Consider the following 12,103-nt stretch of genomic DNA (forward strand, 5'->3'; position numbering starts at 1 on the left):
ATTTGTAAGGGACTATGTTGGTAATTGGCTACAATTATATATGCTTATACCGCCCCCGTGGTTGAGGGGTTAGAGTCGATGACTTCTAATCCAGTTATCTCTCTGGCGTGGGTTCGATCCCAGGAGATGCTTTGGTAGTTTAGCACGGAGGAAGGTAGTCTAGTTCTGGTGTTACTCTCCAGGAATGATGGTTAGGAAACTACCGGCCTATATGACTGAAATACTGTTGGGAAAAGGCGTAAAATGAAACGAACAAACAAACAAAACAAACAATGATATATATGCTTACAAAATGCACATTAATCAATTCAATAATTGAATTCGGCATCATTTTGCTTATTACTATGAAAGATATTACAAAGCTAATTTTTAGATAACTTGAAAAAAAAATGTAGAAAATATGAAGCTGGTGTATACATAGAGGATATTTAAGTTTTTTCTATAAATACAGGATTTATTTTCATTTAGTGGTATGAAAATAAATATTTCATGAATTGTGGTAGCCTCAAGTGAAAATGTGATAATTTTCAGTTCACAAGTGAAAAATAAATCATGTATTGGTAGAAAAACATCAATTTTCTGTTTATTATAATTATACTTTTTCTCTATTTAAATTTTACCATTCAAAGGAATTCTACTTTAATTTTATGTATTGGCTGGATTTAAAAGGAAGTAGACTGGCAAGATTTTAGTGAAAATATGGAACATATTTTTTCACTGCAGTGAAAAATATGTTTTTTTTACATTTTATATCATGAATATTTCTTTAATTGAATGAATGTAAAGTTTTTTGCTCAAGGAAACAACGGCTTGCCACTGACAGGGTTTGAACCTATGCAGTCAGCAATCCTTAGATTACTAGTCTGACGTGTAAACCACTCGGCCACGCCACCATAGCTTTGAGACACTGTTGATATTATTATAATTCAGAAGGTATTGATGTTTTTATTTTTCAGGGGGTATTGGTCTATTATGTGTCCTTGCCCATTTGGTAACCATAGTTACTGTAACAAAAGAGGAGGAAGTGTCGGAGATATTACTAGGAGGAGTGGATCAGATTATCTCCTGGAAGGAAGAAGATGATGATCTATTTCTGTATAGCAGGTAAGAAAGCATACTTTAAAGGGTCTCCACTGAGGTCCAAATGCCTAAAAACATAAAATTTGAATTTCTTACATACATTGTAGGTCAACATAGGTACTTAAACAGAATGATATGCAAAAGGTCATTAAAAATATACTGACTCTGAGAAATTAAATCATTCTAAGTTAAATGTAAAGAATAGTTCTTGCCAGTCTAAATTAGGGTTTAAAGGATAGTTATAAAATGAAATTTAAAGGATAGTTCTTGCTTCCATTTAATCCTTAAATCTTAAAACACTGTCTTTCTGAATAAATGTCTAAACAGCATATAATTACCTCCGTAATCCCATTTGATGGTAGACAAACATTAGTCTACAAACATTTAAAAAAATACCTTTCATTTGTAAGTTTTTGCATTTTGTTCTCAGGGACATATCTACCATGTTTGTTGAAATAAAACCCCTAGGGTCAAAACTGGCCCTACACCAGTGGATCAAAGTTGACAGTTCAATCCCCAGCCAGGTCAAATGTTTGTTTTCCTTCTCTTTTTCTTTCATCTTTTTATTAGATCACCTCTCACTTAGTGACATGCTGACCTGTTTAATAAAAGGGCTGGCAGAGTTAAAATTAGAAAACAACAACATCTAAACAACATCTAAACCACTGGTTCAATTTTGAAATGATTTTACACAAAAATTTCCTTGGTGACAGTGTACAACAATTGTTCATATTAAGCTGTCCCTTGTTTTCAAATTGTGCTTTGGGGTGAAAAGGGGCTCCACTTTGACCTTTTGACCTATTTCTCAGGTGAGCGATCCAGGGCCCTCTGGGCTCTCTTGTTGTTTTTTCTTTTGAAATATTTTATTGCTTTTATTAAACAAATAATAGAAATGTAAAATAATTCTGTTTTAATTTTTCAGAAACATAGGTGAAGAGCCTCTTGAGATAGTGTTTTTAAATGGACAAGTTGGAAGATTTATGTGTACCATGGTGGATAGATTATCTGGTAGTTTAACAGATAAACACTGGGATTTTATCATGTGTACTCTTGTTTCCTGGGTTCAGGTAATTTTTGGTTTGTCTCAGTTACTGATTTTCGGGCAGTGATTCAGTTGTGGCATAATAATTACTTCACCCATAGTAATATACATTTTGGTTTATACAGAATTTATTATGCCCCCATTTCGAAGAAAAGGGGGTATATTGCTTTGCACTTGTCGGTCCGTCTGTCCGTAGACCAAATGGTTTCCGAGTGATAACTAAAGAACCCTTAGGCCTAGGAACTTCAAACTTGGTATGGTGATTGGTCATGAACATTAGATGACCCCTATTGATTGTGGGGTCAAGGGGTCAAAGGTCAAGGTCACATTGACCTTGTAAGCAAAAACGGTTTCCGATCAATAACTAAACCTTAAGGCCTAGGAACTTCAAACTTGGTATGGTGATTGGTCATGATCAGTAGATGACCCCTATTGATTTTGGGGTCAAAGGTCAAGGTCACATTGACCTTGTAAGCAAAAACGGTTTCCGATCAATAACTAAAGAACTTGAAGGCCTAGGAACTTCAAACTTGGTATGGTGATTGGTCATGATCAGTAGATGACCCCTATTGATTTTGGGGTCAAGGGTTCAAAGGTCAAGGTCACATTGACCTTGTAAGCAAAAACGGCTTCCGATCAATAACTAAATAGAGGGGGTCTTCGCTAATAGCGATAACATAATACGGGACAATTACACAAGTGTGGTGTTGATCATGCATTACACATATGGATTATAAATGATTGTATACATGTATATCCGTTGCTAAAAAATCATTTATGTTCATTTTTTATGATAGCCACACTTTATCCTTGCATATCGTGGCTATTTCCTTTAAGGCCTAGGAACTTCAAACTTGGTATGGTGATTGGTCATGACCAGTAGATGACCCCTATTGATTTTGGGGTCAAGGGGTCAAAGGTCAAGGTCACATTGACCTTGTAAGCAAAAACGGTTTCCGATCAATAACTAAAGAACCCTTAGGCCTAGGAACTTCAAACTTAGTATGGTGATTGATCATGATCAGTAGATGGCCCCTATTGATTTTGGGGTCAAGGGGTCAAAGGTCAAGGTCACATTGACCTCTTGGGTAAAAACGGTTTCTGATCAATAACAAAAGAACCCTAAGGCATAGGAACTTCAAACTTGGTATGGTGATTGGTCATGACCAGCAGATGACCCCTTTTGATTTTGGGGTTAAGGGGTCAAAGGTCAAGGTCACATTTATCTTGTAGGTAAAAACTGTTTCCGATCAATAACGAAAGAACCCTTAGGCCTAGGGATTTCAAACTTGATATGGTGATTGGTCATGATCAGTAGATGACCCCTATTGATTTTGGGGTCAAGGGGTCAAAGGTCAAGGTCACATTGACCACATTGACCTCTTAGGTAAAAACGGCTTCCGATCAATAACTAAAGAACCCTTAGGCCTAGGAACTTCAAACTTGGTATGGTGATTGGTCATGACCAGCAGATGACCCCTATTGATTTTGGGGTTAAGGGGTCAAAGGGCAATTTCACATTGACCTTGTAGGTAAAAATGCTTTCCAATCAATAACTTAAGAACCCTGAGGCCTAGGAACTTCGAACTTGGTATGGTGATTGGTCATGACCAGCAGATGACCTATTGATTTTGGGGTCAAGGGGTCAAAGGTCAAGGTCACATTGACCTTGTAGGTAAAAACGGTTTCTGATCAATTAACTTAAAACGCTTAGGCCTAGGAACTTCAAACTTTGTATGATGATTGGTCGTGACCAGCAGAAGACCCCTATTGAGTTTTGGGTCAAGGGGTCAAAGGTCAAGGTCACATTGACCTTGTAAGTAAAAACGGTTTCTGATCAATAACTTAAGAACGCTTAGGCCTCGGAACTTCAAACTTGGCATGGTGATTGGTCATGACCAGCAGATTACCTATTGATTTTGGGGTCAAGGGGTCAAAGGTCAAGGTCACATTGACCTTGAAGGTAAAAACGGTTTCCGATCAATTAATTAAAAACTCTTAGGCCTAGGAACTTCAAACTTTGTATGATGATTGGTCGTGACCAGCAGATGACCCCTATTGAGTTTTGAGAATTATCTACTGGTTAAGGTCATGACCAGTAGATAATTGATAACCCTTATTAATTGTTTGATCTCTGGGTCAGAAGTCATGCATAATAACCTTATCACATGACTAATTGGCTGCTGATAGGGGGCATACATGTTTTACAAACATATCTTGTTTTAGTTTGATTGTGTAAGAAGCTATAAGCTTTATAGATACACTAAATTGAATCCGTTTCTGGAACCAACCAGTACTGAGCATTGCTCCAAGGAAACAACGACTCGCCCCTGACAGGGTTATATATATATTTTGTTTGAAATACATAATGGTTTAACTGTCTTAAGGTAATGTGTAAAATCTATTTTTAGCAACATGACATCATTGGCTAAAATTATGCATCTAGAGAAAGAGTCTGTAATCATTTGTAGTAAAAGTTGGAATGTTGCCAAATAATCTGCATATAATGCAGTATTCTCCACTGCTGGAACAAATGAGCCGCGCCATGACAAAGCCAACTTAATGCGTTTGCGACCAACATGGATCCAGACCAGCCTGCTCTTCCGCGCAGTCTGATCAGGATACCTGCTGTTCGCTATCAGTTTCTCTACTTGTAATAGGGTTTGTAAGCGAACAGCATGGATCCTGATCAGACTGCGCGGATGCGCAGGCTGGTCTGGATCCATGCTGGTTGCAAACGCATTATGTTGATTTTGTCATGGCGCGGCTCAAATTACTTTATTTAATAAGTCAGCAGTAACTTTACTTAAAAACATTATCGCAGGTGCACATTTTCAAAGCATCTTCAATTTGTAATGCATCCATTAACAGTCTCTATATAAATATGTAAATAACTGACGTGTATCATGTGAATAAATATGAGGTGTTTCCCTTATCTTCGAGTAAAATCTTTATCTCTAATGCGAAAAGAATACAAATTTAGCTGTTTTTAAACCGCTAATTTGTTGCGGTTAAATGTCTGATTTTAAAATTTATTATACCAATGAAAAGCTTGTGAACTTAGCTTTGTCTTGGTATATACTTTAACACATTCTTTGAAACTAAAGGTATTTAAATTAACTGTTAAACCTACCACAAGTTAGACCATTTTATATACAATTTACACAGTGTGAAAACCCAACCAGTGTGAGTTATCTTTACTCACAAAACTAATGATAAGAATATCCTGTCTTCTGCTAGTTCGGAAACTGTCAATCAGTGTATTGTTTTATAATTGTATACATGTCTAAAACTTGTGTAAAACATACATTTGAATGAAATTATGGCAAAGCGGAATATACATTTAAATATTTATTATTTATTTAATATGATTTATATATTTTTTTTGTCACAGAGCATAGAAGAAACTAAGATAGGATCTCTGTCTAGTCCTAAAATACAATGCTTTGTAGTCAGTGTCCTTGATCTTCTGGTCAAAGTTGCCGTCTGCTTGAGAGAAAAAGTTGGAAAAGTGCCAGGAAATTACCCAGAAAACTTAGTGACAGAATGGACAGAATTCTTTAGTGAATCCATCTTCACAATTGTCCTTCCATTGTTCTTGAGAATTCACAGTATGTTTTATTTTGTTCAGTTTTTAGCCAGCTAGTGTTCTATTTTTAGCCAAATAGATAAGAGTAAATTGAAAGTTCTTACTTAATTTAACTTTTCCAATTTGAAGTAATTAGGCTTAAAGGCCTATTATTCCTCAGAAATGCTTTTATTTTTATTTCTCAAAAGCTTTTTCATTTTGAGAAACTTTAACAGTATCCAAAAAGTAACTCATTGGCCAACTATCTGAACCATCTTTTTCTTCACTTCCTTTTTGGCAAAAAGTACAGTTATAGCCAATGAGTATTTTGCATGGAAATCAAAATACTACATTGTTTACATTTTGCTATGTTAATGACAATTTATTTCACATTTATTGTCACTTTCTTCAGTTAACAAGTATCTAACATTCTCTAAAACCGTTCTCTAAACATTATGAAATTCATGTTTGCCCTTTCTAAAGAAAGAAAAATTTATTTGTTTTTGAGACATTATGTGCCTTTAAGACATAGCAGATCCCTGGGAATATGTATATACACAGTATTTTATGTGAACTATTTTGGGTTATTTAACTAATATTAAAATGAGAAGAACTGGATAATTATTCATTAGACTGGATTTATGTCATGTTTCCTTAATTATTACATAGGTATTTATGGAAGTTATAAGGGGCTTTTAATTTTTAGATATGTTCAGAGATAAGGGGCCAGAAAGAAATGACTTGTGCCTGTTGACCTCTGTGTGCAACGCTGCGGCACAAACTACCAAACCTCAGATATTAGAACACAAGTTACCTCCCTTCCTAGTAGCTGGAGATTTGTCTCCCTTGCCTGACAATCTTCAGTGTTTGATGAATCATATGTGTCCTCTGTTACTTAGCAACCAAAGATGTGTACAGATGTCAGCTTTTCATATTCTTCACAGGTAAGAAAAATGGAAAATATATTTCTTGATTCTCAAAACATCATTTTTCTGATGTTTCTAAATAAACATTAGTAACATCGGAAAAATCATGCTATTAGAATCAAGACATTTGTATTAAAAAATTGTTACATTCAATCAAATTTGAGTTCTACAAACCTCCAAAAGGATTTTTATTCCGATCCAAGTGCCTATGATTTGAATAAGTAACAACTGTTACCAAATAAAGATACGTTTACTGGGTCCACAGAAGGATCCTCTACTTAAAGAGACAGACATTGTCAGTCACAAGTGTCTGTCAGTTACTTGTCCTTTAGTCACAATTGACTTCAGGCATTCATCAATAGTTAATGTGTATATATCTTGAATAAAAATATGTTCAAACCAAAAGTCTAAACTACTTGTAATTCATGTATATACAAACAAGATCCATAATTCCTTGCTTCCATCATTTCAACAATTAAACAATTAAATTCTTACTTTTACTTTTGTAATTTATTGACAATTTAAGCATTTCATTTATTTCCAGCATTATTGATACTTTGCCCCAATATGACAAAGAAGATAAAAGTTTTGATGCTGGGGCTACTGGAGGGGAGAATAAAGAAGAAAATGTAACAAGGTTTGTAATTGTAGATGTCTAGTAATGAATCTTAGGCTCTCAGCTCAAGTAAGCTTTCACACTGCCAATCATCGGGGAGCTTTCATAATTTTGAAAGCGATGTGGATTTAATTTTAACCCTGAGAAAACCAGTAGTGAGTAGGTAATTTTCACGTTTTTGAGAACAAACATGGCATTGTCCATATAGCCAGCAGGTAAACTGGCAAAACAATGCCAGATAAAAATTGAGTCTATAATTTCAAGTTAATTTGTTTAAAATTACTTCAAACAATTTTTTTTTTTGTAACAAAAATCAGCATTTTTGTTTAACTTTCACGGATAACAGTATTTAATGCCTATGTAAAAACTGTTTTGATTGCATGGCTAAAAATAGCTTTCTCGGGAAATCCGAATTATGAAGAAGACGAAACATATATGGTTGTCATCAGATCTACATAAAAGAAATAAGTAGATCTGAACTTTCTCTCAGCATATGTTCTTGTAATATGTTTGTAGAATGCAGATGCAAATTGGGACTTAAGGGAACTCGACTGAGATTCCAAAATCCTAAAAACATAAAATTTGAAACTTTTACATAGGTCAGTTGGAGCAGTTAATACAAGTGATCCGCGTCACAACAAAACCAACATAATGGATTTGCGACCAGCATGGATCCAGACCAGCCTGTTCATCCGGGCAGACTGATTGGGTTCCATGCTGTTCGCTTACCAACCCTTTTACAAGTTGCAAAACTGATAGCGAACAGCATGGATCCTGACCAGAATGCAGGGATGTGCAAGCTGGTCTGGAACCATGCTGGTGGCAAAGGCACTATGTTGGTTTTGTTGTGATATGCATAATATAATTAAGAAATATAATCAGAAATAAAAATGTAAATTGTATTTTTGTGCTATTCTTCACCCAATTTAAGAGGATAGCATTGCAATGCTTTTTCAGTTTTGGGTAATTTTCAAAGTTAGAATTATTATTCTGGAAAAACCAGACCTACATCAGATGGAACATGAATCTCAAAAAATTTATTACCACTCCTGTCATTTACAAAAAAACAAAACAAAAAAAACCCAAAAAAACTCGGAGTTTCTTTAAAGGAAAGGGAGGGACTGTTTTATTTAAGCTAGCCAGCCTAGCTTTATAGCCCTCTAGATTTTGAACAATTTTTACCAATTTTCATAGGACATTGTAAGTTTCTGAAATTTATTTGGAATTATATTTAAATAAGGATACATGTCTTGTGTTTACATAACCTTAGTTAGGCCATTCTGAGCAAAGTTTGGTTTACACTTTGAATATGTAACTCTTTAAAAAAAATGTCTAGATGCAAACAATTTTTGCTAAAATTTCAGGCAAAAAAAAATGTTTTAGATATTGATTGTTTGACGTCTTCTTCTGCAGAAGCCCACCAGCAAAAATTATGAAGATAGTGGATGAAAGTAGTTCTATATTGGAAGTAGTTCTGAGTGATTTGCCCATTGAGATTAGTCAACCAATCAATGAGCTTAGTGAAGAGTATCACTACACCCTGTCATACTTGTTGTCATGGAAACTGGTGTTACATTTCTTCAAGAGTGCTCCACAGGAGGTATGTACTTAGGTTATAACGAACAATTTAGATAAAAAGATGATAATCGTTTTTTGTCACATGTGAAAAGCCACAGTCACTCTTTATTGAAACAACAGATGCATCAAAAGATATTATTTGTAATGGCTAGGGTAATATTGCAAAAAAACATTTATATACGGCCATATAATCTGTCAAGAATTTTTTAACATACTGTAAATGTCCTGTTTTAGAGGGGAAAAAAGGAGATTAAAGTAGTCTAATGCTTTCCCGCCAACAAATTCTAACATCAGCCAATATCGTAGCAAAACGTTTATTTCCGGAACATTATTTTTTCGAAATATTGGGAATTAAATTATTTACAATCACACACCCTTTATCGCTATGTTTGGTTATAAATGCTCAAAAAGTGTTGAATATCGAAGATTGTGAAAAATAATGTTCCGGAAATGACCTATTTATTATGATATTGGCAGAATGATGTTAGAATATTTTTGATGGAAAGCAGTACAGTAAGTCTACCTTCATAAATTGGCAGCAGCTGTGTATAAATTTTCTATAAGCGTGATTATTATCCAATGAAAAGGGATAGATAAATACAAACATGCTGTAGTACATATGTATAATTAAACTTATAAGTGATTTATCATCATTCCAGTATATAACATTTGTAATTCAAGCAATATATGTATTTTATGTACTTAAATAATGGCTGGTTTGAAGTCATATGATAATTGCACTGTCAATAAATATTTTATAAATTAAAATTATCATAGCAATGATATGTCCCCAATTTACATGTTTTTATTAGATTTTTAGCTCACCTGTCACAAAGTGACAGGATGAGTTTTTGTGATCGCTTTTCGTCCGGCGTCCGGCCAGCGTCCGGCGTCAGTAAACTATTTCTTTAAATGACATCTCCTCATAAACCACTAAGCCGATTTCATCCAAACTTCACAGGAATGTTCCTTTGGTGGTCACCTTTGAAAATTGTTCAAAGAATTTAATTCCATGCAGAACTCTGGTTGCCATGGCAACCAAAAGAGAAAACTTTAAATATCTTCTTCTAAAAAACCCAAAGAGCTAGAGCTTAGATATTTGGCATGAAACATCTTCTAGTGAGTGTCTACCAAGTTTGTACAAATAAAAGCCTTTGGGTCAAAATTGGCCCGACCCCAGGGGGTCATTGATTTTCCCTAAATGCAGATAGTAAACACTTAAAAAATCTTCTTTTAAAGAACCCAGAGAGCTAGAGCTAAGATATTTAGCATGAAACATCTTCTAGTGAGTGTCTACCAAGTTTGTACAAATAAAAGCCCTTGGGTCAAAATTGGCCCTACCCCGGGGGGTCATTCATTTTCCTTATATGTGTATTTAACAAAAACTTGAAAAATCTTCTTTGAAAAAACTCAAATAGCTAGAGTTTAGATATTAAGCACGAAGCATCTTCTAGTGAGTGTCTACAAAGTTTGTGTAAATAAAAGCCCTGGGGTCAAAATTGGCCCCAGCCCAGGGGACATTGATTTTCCTTATATGTGTATAGCAAAAACTTAAAAATCTTCTTTGAAAAAACCTGAATAGCTAGAGTTTAGATATTAAGCATGAAATATTTTCTAGTAAGTGTCTTCAAAGATTGTTCAAATAAAAGCCCTTGGGTCAAAACTGGCCCTGCCCCAGGTGTGTCATTGTTTTTAACAATATGTGTGAAGAAAAAACTTGACCAGCTAGACCTTAGATGTTTAGTATGAAACATCTTCTTATGGGTGTCTACCAAGTTTGTTCAAATAAAAGCATTGGGGTTTAAACTGGCCCTGCTATGGGGGCCTATATACAGGTGAGCGACTTCAGGGCCATCATGGCCCTCTTGTTGTATGAACCTATGGTCAAACCTGTGAGCAAAAGGCCAGTCTAAGGAGAGATTGAACATGGCCTTTATAGACAAATGGTCTTTATTTAAAGATTATTGTTTTCGATTTAATCAAATGAAAGTTTGTTAAAGATTGGCCTTTATTTACAGGAAGATCTCTATCTAAAAGTGTTTTTTTACACATTAACTTAAATAGATCGAAATTTAATGATTATGAAAAAAAATGTCCAGTCATCCTTGTTAAAAATAAAGATAATATCAAATTTATATATGGTTAAGTACCCAGTACCCTGAACATATTCTAGGCCATCCTATAGTTCAGTGCAGTCTGACCAGGTTTTATATGATTAGGTTCTGAATTTAAACATGAAATCCTTTTAAAGGCCCATTAAGCCTCAGAAATGCTATCATTTTTTTTTTTTTTCAAAAACTTTTTGTCTCATTTTTTAAGGCATAATGTGCCTTTAAACAGACTGTTCTAAAGTCAAAACTGACAGTGTCTTATCTAGGAGGAGTTATGGGGGATTCACTCATATTTTTGAGAATTTCCCCCTATTTTTTCAGAGGCAGGGGGAAAGTTTCACATAGAGAAAAAAACGAAAAATATCAAAAATGTAATCAGTTCTCATTTTTCGATAAAAATCACCCCTGTTTTTCGAATCCTAGAATAGACACTGAACTGAGCAAATCCATTTCACAAATTCTGCAGGTGAAGGGTTGAAAAAACTTTTAGATTGGTGTGATTGATTGATATATTTCTGGTAATGTTACAGTTAAGACAAGAGTACGCAGGATATCTACAAGACAACGGATTTATAGATCATCTTATGTTTAACATCTTCCGTGTGATGCCAAACTTACCCGGTAAAATGTTCCAGGATAAACCATGCATGGATGTGGCAGGTAATTGATAATGAAATAGACTGAAGAGAGATCAAAAAATGCTCTGTTTCATCACGAATGAGCTAAAATGAAAATATTTAGAAATAAACAATTTAATAAAATTGATTATAGGCTAAGATATTATGCAAAGGTTGCATATATAGAGAATATTTGTTTGTTTTGCATGTAAAATTGAAATATACATCACAGAGTGAACACCAGATGTAATTTTTTTTCATGGGTCGCCTAGACAAGAGTTGGTGGTTACAAGTAAAAATATATGTTGTTCTAACATACAAAACAGACAAGTTTTTATTTATATTTATTTCTTGCCTTTTTTTAGTCATTTTATCAAGTTTTTGCCACATGTGCTCTCATTCATGATGTCATGAAATCATGATGTCACATTTTTGTTATTGAAAAATAGTCTGGTGTATAAATTCATGTTTTCATGTAAATTATCATAATTTACTTATGGCATAGTGTATTTTTGACAATATTTTTTTCTATTTAAGATAATATTCTTTTCTGCATTCAAATACA

General features: G+C 34.4%; 1 protein-coding gene across 1 annotated transcript in view; it reads left to right on the top strand.

Annotated features, from left to right (window-relative positions):
* LOC132729698 (E3 ubiquitin-protein ligase listerin-like) overlaps window positions 1–12,103 on the top strand; it is a 44,351-nt gene that overhangs the window by 26,697 nt on the left and 5,551 nt on the right. The window contains exons 19-25 of the mRNA XM_060715522.1: window positions 957–1,104; window positions 2,003–2,147; window positions 5,517–5,733; window positions 6,397–6,634; window positions 7,161–7,253; window positions 8,646–8,832; window positions 11,452–11,581. Of these exons, the coding sequence (XP_060571505.1) occupies window positions 957–1,104; window positions 2,003–2,147; window positions 5,517–5,733; window positions 6,397–6,634; window positions 7,161–7,253; window positions 8,646–8,832; window positions 11,452–11,581 (1,158 nt within the window). The remainder of the gene's footprint in view (window positions 1–956; window positions 1,105–2,002; window positions 2,148–5,516; window positions 5,734–6,396; window positions 6,635–7,160; window positions 7,254–8,645; window positions 8,833–11,451; window positions 11,582–12,103) is intronic.

The sequence above is a fragment of the Ruditapes philippinarum genome, unplaced genomic scaffold (assembly GCF_026571515.1).
Source record: "Ruditapes philippinarum isolate M1 unplaced genomic scaffold, ASM2657151v2 ctg1519_1_1_1_1, whole genome shotgun sequence".
Lineage (NCBI taxonomy): Eukaryota > Metazoa > Mollusca > Bivalvia > Venerida > Veneridae > Ruditapes > Ruditapes philippinarum.